This window comes from Cyrtonyx montezumae, unplaced genomic scaffold (genome assembly GCF_038088225.1).
Source record: "Cyrtonyx montezumae isolate F1298 unplaced genomic scaffold, pur_monq_1.0 scaffold_21, whole genome shotgun sequence".
In the NCBI taxonomy this organism is placed as follows: Eukaryota; Metazoa; Chordata; class Aves; order Galliformes; family Odontophoridae; genus Cyrtonyx; species Cyrtonyx montezumae.
This window is the reverse complement of record NW_027071948.1, coordinates 6,388,900-6,415,449: the sequence shown is the minus strand read 5'-3', so window position 1 is coordinate 6,415,449 and position 26,550 is coordinate 6,388,900. Positions and strand designations below refer to the sequence as shown.

General features: G+C 47.7%; 1 protein-coding gene across 10 annotated transcripts in view; it reads right to left on the bottom strand.

The window, feature by feature from the left end:
- EIF4G3 (eukaryotic translation initiation factor 4 gamma 3) overlaps positions 1 to 26,550 on the bottom strand; it is a 96,742-nt gene that overhangs the window by 60,573 nt on the left and 9,619 nt on the right. For 7 of the 10 annotated variants that reach the window (XM_065738237.1, XM_065738242.1, XM_065738241.1 and 4 more), the window contains exons 2-3: positions 14,776 to 14,851; positions 8,321 to 8,464 (exon numbers count right to left, since the gene is read on the bottom strand). In XM_065738237.1, the coding sequence (XP_065594309.1) occupies positions 8,321 to 8,464; positions 14,776 to 14,851 (220 nt within the window). The remainder of the gene's footprint in view (positions 1 to 8,320; positions 8,465 to 14,775; positions 14,852 to 26,550) is intronic. The other 3 variants (XM_065738239.1, XM_065738244.1, XM_065738236.1) reach the window with 1 other exon arrangement.

Below are 26,550 nucleotides of genomic sequence, written 5' to 3'. Positions count from 1 at the left end.
GGGAGGAACATGACAGCAGAAGCAAAGCATGTTATAGCTATACAAAGCACACAGGGCCAAAGGTGGCTCTCAGCTACCTCTGAGCAAGCCTAAAGGCCCCTCTTCCTCATCTGGAGGGTGACAGCACAGGCCAGACAACCCAAGCCACCTCCAGGTGAGAACAAAGTAACCCCAGATGGACAAGTTCTTACACCAGCTCCTTGCTACAAAATGTAACTGCTCCAGGAGAGACAAGACAGCACAAGATCACTGCATTCCTGCCTCCTTCTCTTGCCCTACTTTTAGGAGCCAGACTCAGTTTCCTCTCTCCGGCCCCCCATCTGACGAACTGTTTTCCTGGAGGAAAACCACAAGAGGGACCAGAGGCTGCCGGTACAGATGCAGCAGCGCTTGAGGTTGCTCTTCAGCACAGAAAAGCCTCTTAGAAAGCTTTCCCCTGGGCCACTGGCCTGCATGACAGCAGTTAGGCCTTAGCTGCAGGTGGAAATCCCTGCACTGCTTGGTTCACAAACACAGATGCCAGCAGAGACGTGGCTTGTAATCCTGAAACATCCTTCATTTGGTGAGTTGGTTCTAATCTGCTCACCCACAGCCAGAATACTTTACTACCTGAATAACTGCAAGCGTGCAGTGCTTTTTATCAGCAGCTCCTTAGCATTTCAGCCCTGAACATTAAGAGGATAATCATTTAAATCCCATCTCTCCACGTCTACCTACTGACTTCACCCACAGGTAGCCGCAGTATTCCTTCAGACTGCTGCTCCTACAGAGGAGTACCTTGATTTTTCTCCACTTTCAGCTTTGGAACAGCCTCATTTTTAGGCTAAGAAAGGTATAAACTGCCGTGAACTTGTATATGCCCGAATAAGCTGTCCTGTCACTCCCCCAAGCCAAGCCCAAAACCTTTCAGTCTTACACTGATAAACATGAGCTATTCCCATCTACATGCTCCTAGCCCCTATTTACAATGATACTCAATATCATATCACTCATTGATAATCAAACACACCATCAGGGTGTTCTGTTTAAACAGAGAGCCCCACTCACAGCTCAGTGTTCAAATATGAGACTCTTCAGTATGCAGCACAGTGAGAACTTCTCGTTTTCATCAGCTCATTTGCAAATGACCCAGCACTGTTGAAATGAGCTCATCCTCATCATGGCATCCTGCCTTTAGGAGAACTCCCTGTGCTGGGAAGTATTGGGCAGCAGCAAACTCAGCCTTTAGAAGGATATCCTGACCCGGGAGGAATTACTTCTTTCACAAGCATGGCTCAACCTTTGTTATCTTTACTGCTCTGCAGCAATTTATCTCAGGGTATCTCATCTGTGTCATTGCTATCCCCACTCAATTTTTAACGATCTTTTTATGGCTTCTTATGATTTAGCATCACACTTTCGAGAGGGCAAACACAGCAAGCTGAACAGGCAAGCGGAGCCCGAGGCAGCAGGCACAGCACTGCAGGCACTTCTGCTTCAACACCAAAAATCACATTCCCACCGAGGGAAGAAGGCAAAGAAAACAGCTTCCTGTTCCCTGCACAAAGGTTGTCTGTGTGGAGGGCGCACAGACACAAGATATGCGTTCTTTTCCTTCCTGCTTAAGACACTGTGGTTACTATTCCTGCAGAGATGCTACAAAAGAGGAGGGTAAAAGGGGAAAGCAAGACAAAGCGTCCCTGTTGGATGTGCTGCCTCCCAGGAGTTCTGGCTTACCCTGTCTTTTCAATCGCCACGCACATTCCCATCGTAGTTCTTTTCTCAGCACCCACACTGCTGAAGGTAGGCAGCCCCCAACACAGCACTCCAAGCAAAGGTAAATGCAACACATGGCTCTGGAAAGCAAAGGACAACTGCTGGGCTTTCTGCTTTAAGAAATAAAAATGATGAGGCATTCCAGCTGCTAACCAGATCCTGTGCTGTGGTCACGGAGGAAAACGTTGGGACACGTGTTCATTCTGTGGCACTGGGGTAGAGATGTCCTCACCGTGGCCATTACAGCCTACTCATACAGAACATTACCTTGCCAAGACCAAAACTATTGCTAAGGAAGTCATGAGGACAGGGATAATGCCACAGCAGATTATCATTTTGTAAGATCTGTAAGTACCAGTGTGGATTGAGTTGGCTGAAATGCCAGTACCTATCCAGAGTACATGCTTTGGGACCTAGGGGTGATGTGCTCACCACCGTGATGTAATCAAGTGAACTGCTACTTTCCATAAGAAGGTACTCACAATATTGTGAGTCAGGGGGAGAAATTCCAGCACCTCTCTTGTTGGGAGCACACCTGGGGCTCACAGCAGAATCCCTTGAGTTATGCAGTGCTTTTCAATTGGCCTGCCTGCAAATCTTGTCACAATTTAAGGAACACAAACTTCAAGGAAAACCACTTTTGCTCAGGAGCACAGCGTGCAGCCAGCTGGGAGCCCCACTTTGTGGCTTTCCTCCAACAGCCAACAAAAAGCTGCATCACCCAATGCCACGACAGAAAGGTCATCAGCCATACATTTGGTACCAGCCCTCCTGTTAACCAGCACAGAAGTTCTGTAGCATCGTGCAGACAAGGAGGACCTGGTTCTGTAGCTTCAGGATGAGAACGCTCAGGTGGGTTCTTGCTGATGGGATGGCACAGAGATGACAGCTGGACCCTCAGTCACATACCTCAGGACAAAAGGGAAAGGTCATAAACCAAACTACAGGGAAATCCAAGACAGTACAACGAAACCAGGTCACTTGGGTTAGAGCCCCTCTCCTGGAGAAGCTCAAGCCACAGCAGCCTCGGCCCACAGCCACCTGCTCTCACAGCCCAGCCCACAGCTGGTGCCGACCCTCTGCAGCTCCTCACAAAGGACCGCAGCTGTCTGAGAGCTCCAACTCTGAAATGATTTTTAGGAAGGGTGGCAAAGTCACTCACTTGGTTTTCGTGAATCTTGAGAATGTGGTTTTGTTAGAGAGGCTCTGTAGCATCAAACCACTTGAAAAGCTTTCCTAGCTAGCAAACAAAATTGTTTCTCCCAGCATTTATCTAGTTGCAAAGGTATTTTTTCCCTTACTGTTCACAAATGCAGACTGTGCAAAGCTCTATCTTTTGTGCTGACTCCAGTGTTTATGAGGACATAGTGCCTTCTGCAACACATTGTGTTTGCTTGAAAATGATGCCTTTTCTGGAACATGCAAGAAAACATCAATTAAATAGCATGGAACAGAAGGTGTTATTACAGAAGGAATAGCACAGTAGAAATTACGAAATGTAAGAAAGTGGCAAGACATTTCACGTTATTTTGTTTTACGTTATCAACAAAAATGTGTTTCAAGAAGTGAGAAAGTCTGAAGAGCATCAAAATAAAGCACAGCGCACGTGTGATTGTGATAATAGAAAATGTGTACAAAAACCTCCTGAAGAAAGGGGGCTGAGACATATTAGAGAGTACTCTCCTGCTAGATTGCGCACCCAGGAGCCACAAGAGAGAGCTTTGCATTCAAATCACCCTGTCTGCAGCAGGAAAATGGGCCGGGGATGACTCCAACCCATGGCAGCTTACACCTGAGAGCAAGCAAGCTCAAGCAGGAAGAGAACGAAACCAACCTTCACCTGCTGGCCACCCAAGGCCACAGTACTGACTGCTGCTCTGGCAGCAAGGGGCAGCTCTGCAGACAGACCTGCCCAGGGGCAGCATTTGTGCTGCAGTCCTCACTGTGCATGTGCAGGTGACCAGGTTGTAATGGATTCTCCTCCTTCCTTTTTAGGAGGATAAATAAAAAGAAGAACATGGCTGCTTTAAGTCCCTCCCAAGTGCTCCAATATTAATGCCAACTCATTAATCCCCTCTACATTGTGGCTTTGAGAAAAATTAACTGTTTCCAAGGCTAAATAATTACAGAAGCTAATCAGATCAATGTGCACTCGAAGCCATATTGTGCCTTTCCAGCCAACCCAGAGCAGAATTCTCCAAATGTGAAGTCAAAACTGAGGAAGTAAAAGGCACGGGGATTCATCACAGCTGTGGAGGGATGTTACATGAGCAAACATTCCCAGCACTGTAACTCCATCAAAACACTCCTAATCCTATTACAAAACACGGAGTTCAGCCACCCTTCCAGCAGGCCTTTCTCACAAAGGCCAGAAGAAGATTATGCTTCTCTCAGGTTTATCAGCTATTAAATAACTCAATGTTTCAGACCTCCACCTGCAGCCAACTACTTGCAAGCTCAGAAGCAGTGAGCTGCATTACAGACATGAGCATTGCAAGGAGTATGTTGCAGGACATGCTGCTTGCACCCCAAGAGCACAGCTATGTTAGTGTTCTTTATCCCTGTTACCTGCTATGGACAGAAGGCCTATTACTTCATTAAAAGCATCTAATATCTGAACTGATGATGGGAGGGAAATACTGAATAAACACCATGGTTACAACAGAGCTCCAGCTCCCACAGAAAGGAGCCAAGATAATGAAGAAGGGGTGTGGGGATTGCCTATAACATGCCACAGATGGCATGCAGACACGCTGCCCAGTGCAGCCTCCCAGGCTGTAAGGTACCAAGGAATGTCTTGCTGCTGTTATAACATTTTTGAGGACCAGAATGAGACCACAAAACTCTTTTCACTTAAGGCAAAGAACCAGATGGGAACAAGCTTCAGCTAGTACAATCTGTTTTGGATTTAAATCAGCCACCTAAAAGTCAAGGTCTCCGTATACCAGGATCCTGAGAACTCAGCTCTCTGCACTTATGTTTTCTGTGAGTGTATCTCAGCATAGCTACAAATGGATATGGCATTATTAAACACAGCTGACAATAACTACAGCAGCTTCAGAGGGAGGTCCTATCAGACACCACAGGGCACTCAGCAGTGCCAGCCCAATGGAGCATCAATCTGCCCAGTGCACTGCATGCTCAGAACAAGACCTGAAGCTTTCATGATTACAGATGAAACTCGTGGCCATTTGTTACAAGAGTTGCTGGTCAGTTGTCCACAGTACAGGAATCCCTCAGCATATGCATCAGAGCCTGCACTTCAAAGCTAAAGCAGAGAAAGCCAAGTATCTTCTTTGGAGCACTGCTTCTGAACCATTACCCCATCGTGTTCCTTCATCTCACATACCAGAATACACCATGCCTGTTCCCTGGGATCCTCCACAGCACTCTGATGCCTTGGGGAGGAAGATGGTGCAGCCCTGTCCCGATGCCCCTGCACTGCATGCTGCCTCCTGCCTGCAGGAGCCCCTCTTCCTCCTCTCATGGCCCAGCAGACAGAGGGAAGCTCTCTTCTGCTGTCTCCCTCCAAGTCCCAGTCTGGTTGCTTTGGAAGTTCTCTGCTTTATTGCCATTCCCTTTGCAAGGCACAGCTACACAATAAATTACCACAACGCAGAGCCAGAGCAGGCTGCAGATTTACAGCCTCTCAGCTCCTTTGTGTTAACAGCCCGTGTGAACGCTGCACAGCCTCACATCCAGCACGGGATCAGTGTGCTTCAGCAACCACTATCCCACAGTGCCCCGTGCCCTACCTGAGCCCAGCAGAACTTGCTCCAGTTGCCAAGGCCAGGGAGAAACTTATCTGCTGTCTTTTGACGATTTCTCCTTTTCTCTGCATGCTGAAAAAGTCTCAGACAAGTCCCTCCAGACCGCTGCAACCCAAGTGAGGGAGCAGGGCTGTACCACTCCTTTCGTGCCCCACAGGGCCTGCTGCACACAGCACAGATGTGAGATGTCATATCCATGGGGCCACATGTGCCGTAGCATCACCGCTGCAACATGTGCTGCACCTTCCCAAATGACAGCAGAGCTTGGCACATTCCACAGCAGTGTGACTTCAAGGCCCTGGAATTTGGGAAGCAGAAGTGCTGTCTCTTACTGTGGGAGTGATTCTCAGTGCTGCCAAGCTCCTCTCATTGTGCTGCAGAACTAATTCTGAAGGGCAGTACAGTGCCAGAGGCAGGTCACTGTGGAAGCTGAACCACAAGCCTCTCTCCTGTTTGGCTGTGTTAAGTGAAAAAGACAGAGCACAGCCATCTGTTTCTGTTCTTTTAAATGAAGGCGAAGGAAAGACAGCTACAGAAGTACAGCATCCATCCACACCTGGCTCTTCTTCCCACAGCAGATGCTATCCACCCTGTACACTGTCGCAGCCCATGCCAGCCCAACTGTGCTTCCCCAGGCCCAGCAACCTCTCCATGCCATGCTGGGAGCTCATCACAGATGTCTGCAGACCTACAAAGTGGTCCCACTGCTCTGTATGGGGAGCATTCTCTTTGCAGAGTGCTGGGCTGACAGCATCGGAGCAGTCTGGGACCACACAAGCAACACATACACTGGTACTGTGGTGAAATGGCTTTTAGATCTCAGTATCTGAAGCCCAAAAGCACACATGTTTTCATCCACTGCTGCCTACCTGGCTGTCCCTACCCTGAAAAGGCCCAGTTTTAAGAATATTCATTAACTCTTGGGCATGGAGAAAAATGACTGATGTCTTAACCAGACTCTTACTCAAATGTAGTGCTCTGCTCTTCACAGTCTTTATTCCTCTCAAATCAAGAACACACATCAGGAACAACTGGAAAACCCAGCTCAACCAAGAACAGCATGGGTTGTGGAGATACAGGCCAGTTCATTCCTGCTGTTCTTACTGTTACAGAACTTGGGAATAAACCATTCATCACAGCCTTGTGTCAGCTCTGGGCCCTCTATCTCAAAAGGGAAACAGCAGGAGTTCAGGGGGTCTGAACAGATGAAAAGAATGATTATAGCACAGAAGAACGTTCATGTGATGAGAGATTTAAGGGACTAATATACCAAAATGAAAACAAATACATGAACTCACTACAGAAATCGCCCAAAAAAGATCATCTGGAAACAAGTAACTCACCTCATCTCTTAACACAAACACAAGAGGGCATTCAGAGAAACTCAGAGGAGAAAAATGATAGATGCAATAAATAGGTAACACTTCCACCTCATACCCTCCTACACCAGAAAACTGGTTATTGTGATACACTGCAACTCAACATCTGACCAGAGGCTGAAGTGAGAGTAGAAGAGAACGCTCAGATTTCTAGGGTTGAGAGCAAAAAAAAAAAAAAAAGAAAGAAAAAAAAGAAAACAACCACAAACCACAGCTTTAAAGATGACCCAAACACATCAGCAAAGGGGACAGATAAGCACGTGCTGCTAAAGAACAGAAAGCACTACTGCTGCTGTTCTGCCACCAAACCCTCCCCAGCTTTGTGGCGGTGCCGCAGAACTGCCCCAACCTTGTGCAGCCAAGCCAGCACAACTCATGCCCCTGCAGCCCCCACCAGCCCCCACTGCTCCCCTGCCCAGCAGCAGGGCTGCCCCATGCCAGCTAAAGAACATGCAACCCCTGAACCCCGAGGAGGACGCAAGGTCAGGGCACTCCTGCTCGCAGCAGCGCAGTGACACAAGCCAGCTGATGCTCATTTCCAAGAGGATAAGAGCCAGCAGAACAGGAAACGAGCGTTTTCCTGGCTGGCCGGAGCGCTCATCTGGCACACAGCCTGCCGTCTACGTATGCACTGACTCAACAGGAAAATATTAAGGGAAGAGAAAAGCTTGATCAGAGTTTTCTTGTTAAGAAGCTGCCTAGAATGTCCTCTTTCTTCCCTTCTTATCTACCATGATTAGCTTCCCTCTGTTGACAATGCCTACCAGGAACGAGCTCTGTAATCCATGACACAAGCTGACCAACACACGGGGTTTGCTCTGCAGCCCTGCTGTGCTTTTCAGCTCAGCCTTCAAACCAGAGACTTCCTTACCAACAGCCACGCAGCAAAAGCACAAGGGACAGCCCAGAGACTGCTGAGTGATGCCCGCAAGCTACTTGTGATCCTGAATAGATACTTCAACCTCTAACTTCCCACTTCATAGAAGTGTTCTCACATTTTCAAACACAACCACAGGTTTCCCACCAAGCACCGTCAGACACGCATCACTAAGCTTTATCTAGAATGCAGAACATCAAGGTGAAGTGTTCCTCACATGACCTCATTTGTTTTCACACATCTCACGGTCTGAAAGGTCAGTTGGGGTTTAATATTTCACCCAAACCGAGAGTCTGGCAGGAAGAGCAGAAAGCTCTCTTCCCCTGGCACAGCCATTACCACCAGCTGGCAGCAGCATGCAGTTGTCCCCAGCCCATTCCAGCGTGCCACCCTGCCCAACAGCCTGCCCTCAGCAGCCAGACTTCATCAGCTTTTATTGGTCACAGATAAGACAGATATGTGGAATTTCAGCAGCAAAGCCAAGAGCTACATAAGAGGAAAAGCGGGTGGCTGGGAACCTGCTGCTCTGGTGTTCTTACCTGTGAGAGCCCTGGGGACGACGCATGTCCTGGTGGTGTTGCAGCAATATTTGGGTGTCCCTTATTTATTTCATGTGCAGTGTAAGGGGATGGGGCAGGAGGACCCGGCTGTCTTGCTACTTGTGTTACCTGTGTGGAGATAAACTGTTAGTAAAACAGAACATTAGTAATCCAATCTGCAGAGATGCTGTATACTCTTCTTAAGAAAGCAGCTAGCAGCACATTATTATCATTATCGTTTTCAGTGAAACGCTATACAAGTCAATTAATACAGCTGAGGAAACTGGGGAAAGACCAAAAACCACGAGCACCATACGAAGCCACCATGGAGATGGGGAGGAATGTTGGGGCCGTGCTGCGCAGCACCCCTCTGGCTCCAGGCTGCAATCTCCCCAGCTTCCCACAACACATATCCAACCACACTGATCCTGCAAAGAGCTGCAGGGTGACAGAAAAGCAGGGGCAAAGCCCTGGATCTCCACCTTCAGCTGAGCATTAGCACCAAGGGGCAAGGCAGCATGAGCAGAAGTCACAGAGTTCAACAACACATTCTTCCAAGTCATGCTGATACATTCCAAACATCAGTGCTTTCTTAAACATTACCTCGAACCCTGAAACAGCTGCACTATCAGCAACAATGATAACGTGCAACCTCTCAAGGCTTGGAAACAGCCCAGAAGCATTTACTGCATGATTTACAGCACCCTGGCGCTCCTGAGGCCCCCAGATACTACGTACAGCACATTTACAAATAAACCATAGTCAGGTTAGATATTTGCACGACATCAAGCTGAAAAGCAGCAAGTCCATAAGGGCACAGCTTCTGTCCTGGGATGTTCGAACCCACCATGCCTGAGTTTGGCTTTCTGTTTACCAGAGGACATTCTGCAACACAAACTTAGCTGAGGCTGTTAAGAAGATGTCCATAAATCCAAAGATGAAATTATTCTCCTAAAAATAGATACAGAAAATTGCATACTAATTTGCTAGGTTATCTGTATCTTTTGTTTTATGGAAGCCTTAATCCCGTGTGTAGGGTGGAAAACAAGATGAATAATACCAAATGGTATTGTCAGCCAAGATATTCATTAGATGGTGTAATTTAGAAAGATTATCAAGATGGCAAAGAGACAATCGATAATAAGGGAAATGCTCACCCATCACTGGAGATCAAGGCTCACAGGGAAAAACTCCACAAAGGAGGGACCTCCAAAAACAGATCCTTCCCCAGTGGTGGTCAGCCCTTAAATGGGGTCTGGGAGAGGTGGACTCAGACTCCACCCCTTCCGGTCACACAGGTGCACTGACTTCACCTGTGCTCCTATGGTCAGTGGATGCTATGCTGCTGCCCTCCACTTGCTCGGGTTGCCCTTGCTGAACCCATCTGTGTAATAGGCATTTTCAGGAATGGGGTATTTTCCCTCCTGGACAGGACTCTTCTGTGGTGGGGCGACCAATCTTTCCTTTGGGGCATCACTGTGATACGTCACTGCGCCTAGGATCTTTTGAAGTTCTTCTTTCAGTGGTGATGAAGACAGACTACTCCTCTGACTGAGATAGGCGACCCTTTGTGCCACTGTCTGTGCCTGGGCCACTCCTGTCTTAGGAAGGTGGGTCAGACCTCTTACCCACCCCAGAATTGGCAGGGTGGTCTTAATTATGACTTCAGCTGTTTGGGTTACTGGCTCTACCACCTGTAATGCAGAACAAGCAGCCAATAGCTGTTTTTCAATCATATTATACCTCTGTTCTGTTCCATGCCAGACCTGAGACCAGAAACCAATGGGGGTCCAAACAGAACTCTGATGTTGCCACAGGCCCCAGCCAAAGCCATCCCGAGTAACATGAACATCCAATTCAGCTGGGAGGGTAGGATCAAATATTTAACCACCTGTTTTGCTTGCTGAAAAGCGTCCTGTTCTGTTCTCCTCCAGACCATAGTTGCCCCTTTTTCATGAGTCCATACAAAGGTCTCAGCAGCTGTGCCAAATGAGGTATAAAGGAACACCAATATCCCAATATACCTAGAAATACCTGCAGCTGCTTTGGTGTTGTAGGGACTGGGAATGCCTGAAACTTATCTATGATGGCACGGCATAGTACTTTGGTCTTTCCTGACCAGACTACCCCCAGAAATTTTACAGATAGGTCTGGACCTTGCACCTTCTGAGGATTTTATAGCCCATCCTCTTTCTTCCAGGTAGGCAGTTAATGAATCTGCCACTTGTCCTACCACCTCCAGTGAGTCAGATGCTAACAGGAGATCATCAGTGTAGCGATACAGGTTGACATTATTAGATTTTCTCCAATAAGCTAGATCATGTGTCACCAAGTTATAACAATATGTTGGTGAATGCATGTACCCCTGTGGCAGGACCTGAAAGGTCCACTGCCTGCCTCCCCAAGTAGACGCAGATTGATCTAAATAATGGAATAATGAAGAACTCATTTGCCAAATCCAGGACACAATGGTAGGTTTTGATTTCCCTACTGAGTGTGTTCATTAGGGAAGAAATATTGGGTACAGCTGCATGGATGGGCAGCGTGACCTTATTCGATTCCCTATAATCCACCATCATTCTCCATGTTCCGTCCAACTCTCAACATTGTCTGTACTACCTGGACACTAATGTACCTCTGTCAGAGTCTGAACTCTCCCACAGTTGTCTGGAGAGCCAGACCACACAGAATGTCTATGCCCAAAATGTATTCTGGGATTGGAGCAACAGACACTTTATAATCCTGGGGTGGGAGATACCCAACCCCCAATTTTAACCATGACTGGGTATCTGGAATTGTTTCTACTCCAAAACCACCAATCATCTCTTCTGTTTGGTACTATGAAGTCTTCTAAATTCCAGGTTTTAGTAGGTGTCTGCTGTATTACCCATACTCCCGATTTTCTGGGAGTACTTTGAAATTTCTGATCATTTCTTAACTGCTTCCATAACTGAAGCAGAATATAATTGGGCTGCCCAGCAATCTTGGCAAAGGTGATCCCAGCCTGTATCAGATCATTAAATGTTGCTTTTCAGGACAGCCATATGGGGCCCAATCGCGGGGCTCGTGGGGCAGCCCTCTTAGTTCTAATTGGGAGGACCTCAGCTTCCTCTACCATTTGGACATTGTGCCTTGTCTGTAGGTGCTCTGTTTCTCCCAAGTCCACTACTAACCGGGCCGCTTACTGGACAACAGCCTCTGAAGCCACTAAGGGGTTCAGTATTGAGACCAATGCTCCATAACGATGGGAAGGAGCCTGTTCTAAAATGAGGTCCCTCATTCCCACTGTAAGCTTTTCCATATCTGGGCTTTCAAACATTTCTGAATACACTGTTTCTTTCATGCCCAGTTGATGAATATAAGTTTGACAGTCCTCCATACAAGACCATAGACCTGTATGCAAAGGTATATCAGTTTTATTCAGCCAGGTTAAGTGGCATGCTGCCATCAACCAATCTGTTATGGAATGATTTTCATTGGTATATTGAATAGCAGTGTATAATCATTGCCTAAGGGCAGGGTGTGGAGTGACAGATGCCAATTTGGACATTTCTGTTCCATTAACCAAAACACTTTCTGCTCCTGCATCCCACAACCTTAGCAGCCACGATGGCACCCCTCTCTGGGCTTTTGACAGAATCTTTGTACTAAATCCATCAACTCATTTGCCACACACAGACATGCTGAAACATGCAGATGTGTTTCAGCATGGTGCAACTAAGCAGGGAGCACCCTCTCAGTCTATCCTGTACCTTATTGGTTTTTTGCATTATTAGGGGACGGATCTCAGAGGGATCCATCATGGATGGAGCTTTGAGATGCGATTTAGAAATTTTATTCCCTGAATTACCCAGGTCCATTGCCTCTGGGACCTGAGTGTCATCTACTGAAATGTTATGCATTTGTTTCATTGGGACATTTAGGCCTGGTGTTTGGTTTTTTGGTTGATTTTTTTTTTTTTTTTTTTTACCATTAGTATGCCCAGTTGTGGTTCCAGTTTTTCAATGTGATCACATAATAGTTTTCGTTTTCTAAATTATTGGTTGTTATTTCTGTCTGATTTAATATCATTAATAAAGCCAAGCCACAGTAGATGCAGCTAGCTGGTGCTCCTTTGTAATTAGTATATCTTTACTTAAACCTTGAAAATAATCTGCTAAGTGGGATGGAGAAGTATTTTCCATGACCTGCAGGGGACCCCAATTTTCAATGATGGTTGCTAATCCATAACATGGTGATCCCAGAAGTCCTGGGATCTGTCCTGGAATAGTTTGGTCTAAGGGGTAATGTTCTCCCCCCTGCCCCATTTAAAGATATTCCGGAAGGACATTTTTTAATGTTTAAGCCTGCCTGGCTTGCCAAATGTAGGGTGGAAAACAAGATGAATAATACCAAATGGTATTGTCAGTCAAGATATTTGACAGATGGTGTAATTTAGAAAGATTATCAAGATGGTAAAGAGACAATAGTAAGGGAAATGCTCACCCACCACCAGAGATCAAGGCTTGCAGGGGGAAACTTCACAAAAGAGGGATCTCCCAAAAGAGACCCTTCCCCAGTGGTGGTCAGCCCTTAAATGGAATCTAGGAGAGGTGGAGACAGACTCCATCCCTTCTGGTCACACAGGTGCATTGCCTTCACCTGTACTCCTATGGCTGACTCAGTGCTCACCTCAGATGATCCATCAGTGGATTCAGTGGTTCCCATACACCATGTTATAAAGAAAATAATAGACAATGTTCACAGTAAACTCAGGCTTCAACACCCTCTGGGTTAAAATCTGCTTTCAGCAAGGTTTTGCACTGTTCTTCCCCTTCTGAGTCCACAGCTTCAGGCACACAGCTACATCCAGGAAACTCTCAGGTAAGTCCACAAGGGACAGGGGGCACATCACAAGCATCCCAAAGATGAAGCAAAAACTGACTTGGGCAGAACCTCTTTCCTCACAGCACCCAACTTAATGACTAGACCAATACAAAGAGTCCCTGGGAAGCCCCAAGGGGCCAGGGTGGCCTCCTGAGCCCATCAGCACGCAGAGCTGGGGCTGCTAATCCTCCGTAATCTCTTTCTCCAGGACTGCATTCAGCATCCCTTTAAAGGGTATGAAGGTGGGCTAGGAGCTCATCCCATCACTATGGACAAACCCCATGCTCAGGGCTTTTATCACAGGTGTCAAGGATTTCACAGCAGGCATAGGATTGACTGCAGTGATCTCTCTGCTGGGAACCACCAGGAAGGAAGCTGCTTACAGGGAAAGACCCAAAATGTTACACCCAGAAGCAGCTCTTCTGGCACACCCAAACACCTCCGAGATCCCAGACCAGCTGCAATTGCGTGTCCTTCATCCCCATTCAGCTTTCCAGTACTTACTCTACATCTGCCAAAAGGGCTTGGAAGGAAAGCTCTCATGGAACCAAACTAAAAAATGTCTCTCCCTAAATCAGGACATTTTCTCCCAAACTTGTGTTTTCTAAAAGCATAGAGGCCTTGCCAGCCCTGCCTTCTGTACCTGCACCACACAAAAGAGGGTTATTTTTCACACTGAAAAGACATTTTAGCTCGTTCTTTAGAGTTACTTTCACATTTTACACCAATTTACATTTTTACAGTCATCTTTTCCCCCTCAGTCATAGACAGATAAAATGGCGCTGTATCCTTACAAAGAACAGGAAAAAAAATTGGGAAGAGGGAACCCCTGGGCACAGAGGTGATGAAGGAAGGAAGAGCCCCTGTGCAGCAGTCTGTGTTCTTCTGGAAGCACTTATGCTCACTGCACAACACAGAGGGAACTCCTTGCATCCACAGCTTTTCTTCCTGTTGTCCAAATAATAAGGAGCTGCTTGGAAGCATCTTTTTGGCATTCAAAATATTTGCACTCTCCCACCAGAAAAGCAAAATGGTGCTTTCCCAGGGCCCTGCTGATTTAGCATAGCTTAGAAAAAACACCGAGCTTCCATCTATTGCCATGTGGGAAAAAAAAAAAAGAAATGAATCAAAGGAAAATGGTGTCGTACATTCACAAACACCACTAGGTCCCAGAGATGAATCTCCTCAATCACTCAGCTTTACCAACAAGCACAGGGCAGCGAGCCAAAGCACCTATCCCAGGTTTCCATTGTGTCATCACATCTGTCTGCAGCTCCAAATGGAGCATTCAGTGTGAAAACCCAATCTCCCTAGGTTGCTCCTGTGACAGGACATGCAGCACGAGGCAGAAGGGATGGAGCCAACCCATGGCATGCAGGACACCTTCATCCCACCACCGCTCCGCTTCAGGAAACCCATTGCTCTCTACTGAATTACACCTAGCAGGAAAGGAAGGAATCCCAACTCCTGGAGATAGCACCACTGCTTACCTACTTGCATGCAAGAGAACAGTGCTCATTCAGCATCATTTTTAGGAACCCAGGCAATTCCGGTGCTGTAAGCACCCAGCAGAGCCATGAGATACTCACAGTGCTGTACACGGCAGAGACGGTTGGCGTGAAGATGCGTTCCTCCAGGGGCTGCTGCACGGGGCCGCGGGGGATCCTGCGGGCAGTGGGTTAAGGAAAGCAGTGTGGGGATGCACGTGGGGGGCACACTACTTCGTCCCCCCATCCCACGCAGAGCCGTGGCCACATTCACCCTGTTTGCATTTGCCTTTCTACGGCAGTAAGTCCTCTCCCCGCGCATCCATTGAAGCTGTTGCCAATAGGTTTTAAGTCTTGGTGTTGAGCAAACTGCTGTAGTTCTCCTGAATGGAAATGTACTGTGGGAATCCAGAGGAAATAAAGGGGGGAAAGGAACAAACAAATGAGCCATCCCTACTCCAAAAGGGATCATTTCTGAGTCTGGAAAAACTGTTTCATCCTCAAGCAGGTTAGGATTTATTTTCTTATTTTAGAACTTATATAAGCCATGGGAAAATAATCTCTGAGCAGTCAGCTCGCTGCCTGTGCCCAGGGCTGGGTGGGCTGTCACCAGGGCAGCTGCTTCCAAACTCTTCTGGAAAGCGAGGGTTCTCATCAGATTAAAAGGAAACCTCTAAGTCCTTCTGCTACAGGACTTGATCTAGACACAAGACTGATGGAGGCAGAAGTGTCTTAAGTTCCAGTAAGCCTTAATGAGATCCAAAGGATGGAGAAAGTGCTTATTTCCTGCACCTGGCATCTGGCAAATACAGGCACTAGGTGGGCAGCACCGTGCTCCTGAGGCTCCAATGGGATAGGATGGGCAGAGTGGTGCTCCCGGGCCCATGAGCGAGGTGGTTAGCACAGCCTGCCCGCAGCACCCTTTGCTACCTGTGGAATTCAGCCCCCACTGACAAGTGCCCATGCTGCCTTGCTATGCAGAACTACCAACAAACACACAGCACTTACAGCCAGGAGGAATTCCTTGCCAAAATCTCCCTCTTGTACAACACAAGCAAGCCCTCTGCCAGCACCTGGGGCTAAACAACCCCACTACGTGGTCCTGCTTGTCCCACAACTGTGCATTAAATAGCTGAAAATATGAGACAAAGCCATCAAGCGAGTGTACACAGTATGAAACCACAGCAAATCCGAACCCTCAGCACCACCTGCAGCTTCTTGATGCATGGAATGTAACAGCCCCTCAGCCAGGCAGTGCCAGGCAGCATCAGCGCTCCACGTCTGAGGGGAACTCCATCACAGCACAAACTCCTCAGGAAGGAATTTTGCAAATTCTCCCGACTTTCTGCTCCAAAGCAGCTGCTCCCTGTGCCCACAGAGCAGCAGGCACAACCACGCACCTGGCTGTTACTTGAAACCAGCAAAACCCACCACGAGACACCAAAAAATAAACAACTCTTCCCGACACGAGCACACCAAACTGCAGTCAGAGATGCAGGCACAGAATTCCCTAAGAAACCACGTCCTCCTTACACCCACCCTTAATCTTGACATCAAGGACAGACTGCTGACTGCTCCGATAAAAGAACACATGAAAAGGTGCTTGCAGAATGGCAGCAATGGGGCTCTCGATGGGTACGCTGCCCAGAACTACCAGGCTGCTTAACAGCAGCACACTGCTACAGCCCTACTGCTGCAAGCAGATGCAAACCATGCTGCGAGATCCACCTGCTGCAATCACTTATAACCAGAAGGATCTCACGGCAAAAGCCATGATAGAGCTTGTTTCAACATTTTACAGCTTGATAGAAAGACCCTTACTGCAACATGTGGAGTCAACGCTTGCAACTGCATTGCCATTTGTCAGGACATACAAAATGTAAGTGGATCAACAACTGGCCTCTTAATCCATCACCTTATTTGTGTATTAAATGGTAAAACCAAATTCTCTTGAAGTTCTCAGGTATGGGCTATTTTACATGTGCAACAATAGCCCCAGTGAGCAGCTCTCCGATGCTGTAACAGCCGTGTGCCTGCAGGTGCACTGCTGTGGGCAGCTCCCCACTTCTGCCCGGTCCCTCACAGGGCTCTATCCCTGCTTGGTGATAACACAGCCATGGGCTCATCTGTTCCTCTGCCAATTAAGGGCATCTCATTAAGCGCCATTCCCAAGTGCCACCACAATCCAGATGCTGCAGGCAGTGAGAGGCTGTCAGTGCTTACCCAGACCACACCACGCTCCCAACAAGCGCTCTCCCTGGAAATAAAAACTTCTCCTGAAATTCATCAAGCTTTTTACCTAATTACGTATCATTAATCTCAGTACTTCCTTTTAAGTAATCCAGACACTTCCTGCCCCTTTCTGTCTGCCATAACATCACATGATCTACACTGCACACATCTCTCCATCTTCCAACTCCTGCACTTTCAGTGCCCGTTTACCAAACCCCTCCTCCAGCATCCTTACTGCACTCCCCTTCAGCCTCACCTTCAGCCAAGGGAAGGGGGTGGGAGGAAGAGAACAGCAGAACCTATCATTGTTGTGAATGAGTGGTGTTTCCAGCATCTCATTCATTCCCCAATGCTTCCAAATAAAAATCAGCAATATTAAGGGCTGTGGCTGCAGGCAGCCGCGCCGGTTACACCTGCAGACAAGCACCTAATTATCTGAAGCTCATTACTTTCAGGCTCAGTTTTGCATCTCTAAATTAAAGAGAACTGGAGATGGCTCAGCAGCACGTAACTCACCCACAGCTGTTGCCTCACCCAGCCCTGAGCAGGAGGAGCTGTCAGCATGGGTACCACGGCCATGCAAACGCAACAGAACCCAGAGCACTGCACACCCAACACCAGCACATCTCTAAGGGAAATCTGCTTGTGCTACTCAGCCTCCTTTTGTCAACCCAAGTGCCAAAGGAAATTGTTTATTTGACCTGGACAGGGCTCTTCAGGTGGAAAAAGTTCTTTCTAAGCCCTGGGGACAGGGGTGCCTCCAGCAGAAGCCCTGAGCTCTGTCCCACCACAGCTTGCACTGAAGCATCTCCAAAAAGGAAGTTTGCAAAGGACGGCCACAACAGAGCTGCAGCCAGGTGAGGATCCAACTGTAAGCACCACAGATGCCCCCTGCATCACAGCTGTGCTCTGTAACAGGCCAGCAAGGAGAACGCAGGGTAGGAGCACAGTTCTTCGTCAGCTATGAGCAGCTCTTTAGTGGCCAACGTGCTTGAAAATATTTGTTCATAGGCCCACCTTCCTCCACCAAACAGCAGCAGCAGCTGCTTTTTTTTTCCAATTCATATCTTATTCTTACAATATACAGACTTTTCTAAGAGATGGAAAAGTCAATAGATTTCATCAGCTCCCTTCAGATGGAAAGTCACGGCAGCATGGAGAACATGCCAAGGGACACAACCCTAAAATTCCATTTCATCTCGGGAGCAGCATTTATGACCCATGGAGCCATAGCAGTGAGAGCAGGTTTATAAGGACCCTGCAGTGTGACTGCACACCCGTATGGATGGCTCACAGCTACAGACCCAGGGGCAGCACCTGCACCTCCCCAGTGGTATTGGACCCAAAGGACAAGAGGTTTGGTACTAAGGATTTTAAGTGCCCTTAGGAAAGAAGACTATAGGCACCTACATGAGTGCTGTGGAATGACAGATCACAGCTGGGAGCAGCTCAGGTGCTGAGAAACCTGCTTAGTGCAGGCAGAGCAGTATAGGAATGTGATACCACTGAAGCACAGGGCCCTAACTTGCAGGTAGGGCACAGTTTTAATGGACAGGACAAACAAAAGGCAGCAGTTGAAGGGAAAAAAATAAAAATCAAGGAACCTAGGTTTTCCAAGTTATCACACCTGCCATGCCCACAGGGATGGGATGTTACCGGAAGTCCTCACACCCTCTCATCCCTGCAGAGGTGAGCCAGAAGATAACTACAGTCATTACGAAGCTACCCTCCATCTGAAACTTCTCCCATGCATGGCATCCAGAGCCCTTCACCTCAGCAGCACCCTTACATCTGCAGTGGACGGGTGCACACAGCTCCTTGAGCATTGGCTCCATAAATCTCCACCAGCCATCCCAGCACTCCTCGTTCAGAAAGTGGTCGTGCTTTGCATGAAGTTACCTGGCACAGCTTGAGAAAGAAAAACATAGCAGCAGCTTGTGAAAATGGTCTGCGTTCTGCTCTGAATTTATGCTAGATACGGTGTGTTATCATGGAGGCCGGGCCCAAGCCTTCATTTAGACAGGAAGGCCCCCAGAGGCTGGAACAGCTCTGTGCTGCTCAGCAGAGCGCAGTCCTGCCTGCTGCAGCTTCCAGGGGCTGTCCAATGCAGAGCAAGGAGCCCTACCCGTCAACACGGGTATCTGCTTCATGGGGAAACAGCAAGGCCTCTTTCATTCAGGGGCAATTAAAGCCTCCCCAAGTTGCACAGCAAAAACAGAGTAATGCAGATTTTTAAGCAGATTTAAGTGGAAACAATTACTCATGCATGCCCAAAGCACCGCGCACAGCCTTCCAATAGTTCTCACACCCCAGCCCTGCAGGGATCCCTTACTCTATAACCTTCCCTAACACAGTACCACGAAAAGCATCCCAGCGAGGGGCAAAGCCAGAACCCCCCCACATCCCAGCTGAAATCCACGCTGTCAGAATGCAGAGCAATGCGACCAAACACCCAGCTGCCCTGAAGCTGGGCCAGCCTCACATTAATCCAAAGCACTTTGGTTAATTTGAAAATTAACTTGTAAGGACCTGTAAATCAGAATTTCACCAAATGAAAGATTCTACAGGTGCCCATGCCAAGCTGAGCCACTCACAGATTTTCACATGTTGGGGCTGACTGAAAACACCGATACCCTGGAGGATCAAAGTAACTTGATTTTCATCTAATGCAGGCTCACTTCCCCCTCATACTACTTACTATTAACCTCCACTGCATGGCCATCGCAACCATCAGCTCTGCTGAAGGGGAAATCCAAGTGGAAATCCCCAGTGGGATCTGCAGACCTGAGCTCTGATTCACTTCCCCACACCTGCCACAGCCTGCAGCGCTCAGCCCCGGCTCTATCAAAGGCTTTTGCTGTTGATTACATGGACTTTAGGGTGACTTGCTCAGAGATGCTTCTTAAAACATCGAGGCAAACCGACAGAAGCCCTTTTAATTGACTGTACCAGAAAATGTTTCCAACATGGAAAATCCCAAGAGCAGGGGCTGGCAGCCAAGGGGCAAAAGAAACACTGAGGCTGCAAAGCTCCAGCAGAACGTTAGCATCTCAGCCCACAGCCCCTGCTCAACGTTACTGTGAGCATTTCTGTTTCGCAGCATCCTGGGTCCCCATGCTTGCAGCAGTCCCAGCACTCAGTTACATGATGGCTGCTGGCGATTCACAGCAGGGCTGAGGTCTCAGCTGGGGCCACAACAGTGCCCTCAAGCAGGGACACCTGAGTTGCACTTTCTTTGGGAAGATATAGCTGGATGATGGCAGAGGAATGTAAGAAGTGGGCATTCATTACATTAGTGAATACAGAAAACAATCTGGGATTGTGGCCCTTGGAAAAACTTTTCAGATGTAATGGTTATTTGGCAAAAGGAACAGAATCTTCTGAATCTGAACTGTGATGCTTGCATTTTGTTGTGGGGCTGTGCCAAACCATCCACATCCCCACACAAAGCACCTGCTTCCAAGAAGGTTCCTATTTTCAAACAAATACAAGTGAAGCTGTGGATGCTCCATCCCTGGAGGTCTTTAAGGCCACAATGGATGGGGCCCTGGGCTTTCTGGTCTAGTACTTTATCTAGTGGCTGGCAGCCCTGCCTGTGGCAGAGGCCTAGGGACTTGGTGATCCTTGAGGATGCAACCCAAGCCATTCTGTGATTCTATGGAAAAAAAAAAAAAGTAAGCAAATCTCAAGAGGACAGACACTTGAGATGGAAGAGTCTGTGTGAAAAGCAGTGCTACAACACCTAGTGCAACGATGTAAAAAAGCAAGCAAATCGAGATTTACTTCTGATGCAGTCTCTCTTATTTTGTACTCCAGTAGCCACTGTTAACATCAAAGATACAAAAAGAGCAGCAGTGAAAAGGACACCCCAAGGTCAAAACATAGGCCAAGTCTCTTCAGCCCAAGATTCTGATTACAAGAGCCCTCCACTGAGGCCTGCAGGAGGATACAGCAACCGCTCACTGCGAGCACACGCAGGGACATGGAGGGTCAGGACAACACACCTCATGGCAAACCCTCTGCCACCACATTTCACTCACTGAAGATGCAAGGAAAGAAAGTCCTTTTATTATCAGCTGAGAAAATTCAGGACTCAAAGAAGTGGAAAGGACAGTTAAAGTGCTGTCTCTCAGACACATTCTATACCTCTTAAGCATGATGAAGACTCCACAGACTTGAGATTTGTTTCCCTTTCAATCCGTGAGAGTCTGAATTTATTTACTAGCCTTCCAGACATGGAGCAATCTCTTTGTACAGGAAATTGGGAGGAATTCAGACAGTGCTTGATTTAACATTCACACTTCTCCTATAGGGTACAGTGCCACACAGTGATGTTACCCCCACCATCTACCAACAAAAGCTGAAAAAAATAATAGAAGAATGACCGAAAAAAACCCAGAACCAGACCCTCTGACAAGAAAAACAGAACTAAAGACATTTATCAGGGTACAAGGAGCATTTGCAGTGTGCAGTTGACCACATGGGAAGCTGTCCCTAGCTACAGTAACTCCTTTTGAGTAATTAATGAAATAGATTTTTGGGGGACACAGGGCTAAGGAAACCTTCCAAGCAAGAAGTTACATTTGCAATAACACTGAGAGCTTCCTCCCAGGAGTGATGGCATCCACCAGATCCATGTTTTACTGTGCAAAGCACTTCCAAATCTGTTCAATCCCATTTAACAGAGTGGTGTCATGAGGTACTGGCCTCACTCACATGCTGGGGTATATGACTTAGAAAATACTACTAAAAAGTTGTAGTAATGCATTCCTGAAAAATACGTGCTCAAACTGCTCAGGTATACTGCAAGAGGAATGTATGGCATCCCTCAAGCTAGGTGGTAGGGATGCCAACCCACATTTTTATATCTTCCATTCTTCTATCACTGTCTGTATCTAAAGTCAGTTTAAAATCCATAGTCCCCAAAGAAGTGAAAGCCTTGAAGCCCAACAGAAAGGGTGTTTGCACCTGTTCCTCACAGGGATAGTCAAGCTGCCACTCACTCCCAACCAGCAAATCCCAGGATGGCTGCTGCCATGACCAACTGCCTGGGCTCCCCTGCCCACCCAGTCCCAAACTGTGCGCTCAGCATCCATCCTTCCAAAGTCAGAGCCATCCTCCATCCAGAATGAAATACACCTTGCTCTGGTGACAAGTACTTTTTGTGCCACTTGCTGGAGCCCCTCTGCAGCACTGAATGCCCTTCCTCCCACTCATCACATATTTGCTACCGGGTGCTACATTACACCATCCTTTAAAAGGTGCAGAGATACAGTTACACTTATTGCTCCAAGCACCGCCATTTATGCTCTCATTGAGTGGAAGACTATGCATTTTTTCATACTGTTGAACAGTGGTTTAGAGTGCTGAGAATCCAACTGTTTGGGGAAAAAAAGGTGTGCTGAGATGCTTCAAAGCATACAGCAGTCCTTGTGGGCACAGTGACACAGCACTAAGAGCAGGAGCTCATTGCCAAACGCATCAGTGCTCAGTTTGCCTCCAACAACATACCTGGTTTGGGGGTATGCTCCTCCAGCGATGGTCTACAACACAGAAGGAAAACCCTAACACCTTCCACCTCCCTCTTGGCAGCATTCACCTTTATTTCTGCATGCCTGCTCTGCATCAGCCCTTTCAATCAGCTGCTTCCTAACGTTTTATTTCCAGGAATTAAATCCCATACTGATGCTTCAGAATGATTATAAAGTGCATTCCAGCAGCTTTCAGATTTACTAGCACAGACACAGAAACGTAGCTTAGTTTTCACTCATCTCTACCTGCTGGTAGGAGGGAACACACACATGCATCCATCTGCTTTGCAAGACAAACAAAGCTGCACATTACATCCATTTGAGATGAATGAATTCACAACTGTTGAATAACACCCTCCAAGCACCTAACTGCCACTCAGCAGAACCAGCTGTGCCAGTAAGAGCCTTCCTCTTCAGCTGCCCAACGCCAGACCAGAACTAACCAGGAGAACGTGGAGGCGGACCCAGCATCAGGGGGAGGCCAGTGAGCACCCCCACACCTCGTAGCCACATCCTGCTCCACGGGGATCTGCCAGGGACTGCCTGCAGCACCCACTGCTCTCTATGAAAGGTGGAAGGGAAGTGCAGCATGGAGCAGGGTGAGATGGTGTGCTCCTTCTTGTCTCTCTGCAACTTTTCCTGCAAACTGAGCAAACAAAACGAACACAGAAGTATCATCGCAGCTCCTGAAATATATTAACAATGAGAGCGAGGGCTGCTGAAAGAGAAAGCAGGGACTGAAAGTATTAACAAAAGCCCACAGCACTCTAGCTGTGGCTAAAGGGAGGGCCTGAAAGACTTCTTTGTTATCCGGTCAATGCAAGCCTATTCAGCAGCCCAATATATAGCAGAAAGAAAGCAAGGGTGGGAGGAAGAAGGGTACTGTCTCTTCAGGGGACGTCTCCTCAGCTGCCAGGCTGTGAGGGGTGCAGGCTGCTCCAACACAGCGAGCTCTGAGCAGCCCAGCACTGCCCGCTCACCAGCAGGGCTGCAGGAGCCTGACGTGGGTCCTGGCGTGCCATGCAGCCCCGATGTGCACCCTCTGCTGCTCAGGGAGCTACAGAAAGGCTCTGCAGGAAGAAAGCAGCACGTGCTGGCTGGCAAAACCCTGTCTTTCTGCATCAACTGATGCTGCTGTACTGAAGCTCACACACAAGTTTCACTTCTAGGGACTCCACAGCTATTTTTGGAGTTGGCCAAAAGGCAAGAAATTTCTCTATAAAAACAAGCAAATTAATTTTGTTGCCTTTAAGGCAAGGGCTTAACTGCAATCACAGCAATAACTTCTGTGAGAGCAGCTTGTAAAGATAAAACTTTTTTTCCCTGTGCCATAGCTGAACTAAAAGGGAGAGAAACTCCGCGGTTTTAATTAAATTTGATTGATAGCCCATTACATGAGCATGCACAAAGCCACAGTTTGCACAGGATGCCATTTCCTTTCAGGTCTTTCAATACAGAAAGGACTCCCGTTCTCAATTGCTACGATAAAGATCTTTTTGGAAGTGCCGATCTGTTGGAGCACTGCAGAGTGGGGAGGGCCTCATTAAGGGCAGCACTGTGCTGCGGACATCCCCATGCTCCGGGCACAAACCCTCCTTTGTTTCTTTGCAGGTGGAGAGGGACATAACGTGGGGAAGAGGAACTTGAAGAAAAAGCTTCTGAAGCAAAACTTCTCATGCTGCACACAGCAGAGTACCTGCAGCTGCACAGAGCAGGATCTTCCAGCATGCTCTTATGTCAACTCTTCATTTTTCCTTTTTTAACACCTTTATGCTAAACACTCAGCTCCGGCAGCAACTTCAATCAAACCCCTTCACTGCAAAGCTGTAATGCTGCCACCAGAGACACATGAGCACCAGGAAGACCTGCACAGAGGCACACTCTGGTGAATCTTCAGGTGAATCTAGATCTATCTGCTGCACTTCACTTAGCTTTGTACAGCCCACAAGTACTGATCGAAGCCAATACAACACGCCTTTTGAGCCACTGAAATGTGAGCATTCAGGTTTCAAACAGGATGAGGCTGCAGGGCAGTGTTCTCCATACAGCCCAAGCAGGGCAGCATGGACAAACAGCACAGCGAGGAAGCGAGCCTCTTCAAAGCAGAGTCCATAATGGTTTCCTGTTTTTCCATCCCTTGCTTTCACTGAACTGTGAACCATAAGGGGCACAGAGCTTTTAACCACTTCACTCATCCTGACTCAGTCATGTTTCACAGCTGCCTGAACCTGCTCTGAGATGGGAAGTTCTGCAAGTAGTCCCCACTGCCACCCAAGGCAGCACAGACACCTCACAGACACCTCTCCCCAGTTCCAGCCTATGGGGAAAGATCTCTTCACTTTAGAGCACCATGCGGTTACCTCCATGTGAGCTTCAGCCTTCTGCCCACGCTGATGTGGATGCTCCCAAGGGGAAGTTGATATTATCACTCAACAAGTGATGTTGCACCAAGGAACATCTGCCAAGCACACGTGCTGCCCATTGCTATTTGTGGGGCAACCACTTCTGAGTCAGCACAAAGACCATTTTGCAGCACTTCACACTTTTAAGAGGAATTCCCCAAGTCCTGGCTCTCTCTGCAGACTCAGGGCATATCAGCAAAGCAAGGAAGCTCCCCTCCAGCACTCGGGACTCACTCAACCTCCCATACAGCCGTGCCACAGTCACTGCAGGAGCAGAGGAGCTCCATGCTGTCTCAAGGCAGTTGGCTCGGTCCACTTCAGAGTGACAGAACAGATAACCTGGGGAGCAGCACAGTGATCCCAACCTGAAAGTTTGCCAGGTCCCAGGAGCAACAGTCAATCGTAACTCCATTATTCAAACCTTGATTAAATCTAGCATTGAGGATATTTCTTAATCAACCTGCCTCAAGTGACTACTTGAAGGCTAATCCCTCAAAGCCTTTATTCAGGGTAGAGAAGATTCTTCTGTAACCGTAACACAGCAAGGAGCAGGTAGAACATGAAAATGATTATCCACGAAGCTTGTTCTTTACAGAAATATTTGGCAGAGCACTGGATTTTTTTTTTGTCTGTTTCACATAAACATGATGTAAAATGAAGTTATAAGAGTCTCAAAATGCCCTTCGGCATCTAAAAACAAACCAGGCTGGGAGGCAAGAAACCACCATGCACAAGGCATTCCTCAGTACGGTGCAGCAAGAAAAGGTCCTCTGCATACTGCAAACTGCATTTATTTTTGCAATTAGCTGCAACAGAAGGAAAAAAGAAAAAGAATGAACACATTACTGGAAGAGAGAGCTACCTTAGCACTGCTTTCCTTTCCAAGGCTCTTCTAAACCAGCCTCTGGTAACCAAGCATTTGGTAACTACTAAGCCGTATTTACAGAGGGGCTCAGCATGGAGATGGCATGCTGGCACCAAACCTCCCCAAGCTCATACACCAGAGCTGACTGCATGCTGAAAACTTCACCATGAAAGTGAAGAGGATGCCAAAATAAGGCTCTAGCTGCTGCTCAGCCCCAGCTGATGACCATAGCCTCCACCGAGCTAACCACACCCCGCAGCTTCACCAGCACAATAAACATCAGATTCCTACAGCTTCAGTAGAGTGAATCTTGCTTACAGCATTCAGATGAGACTGAATGGTAGGGGTGGGAGAAGAGAACGTGGGCAGAGAAAAGTTTCCTGGGTCACTTCATCGAAGTGACTGACTGCAGCCAGCCATGGAGAAGGTGGAAATGTGGCTGGTGGGCAGCCCATCACTACCAGTGAGCATGGAGGAGCCCTGAGTGAAAAAAACCCAGTCACTTGGGAGAGTGGGAAGGAAGGGAAGAGACTAATCTTTCATAGGAGATAAGCACTTAAAGAAAAGCTTCACACACACACAAGCCCCAAGTGGTGGGCAAGCACAAGGTGGGGTGATGTAGGCCAGCATTGCATAAAGCAGCAGCAGAGCCAGTGTGTGAGGAACACCACAGTTCCCTTCATCACATCCCCTGGGACAGCACTGCCACCGCAGCCAGCAGCCTTCCAGCAAGAACAGGTCAGGATTGTTTGTTCCATGTCTTGCTTTTTTTTTTTTCCTTCCATCCTTCAAGAACAGTTACTTAATGCAAGCAGAGTTATCTCCATACTGAGTTTTTACTGCAGAC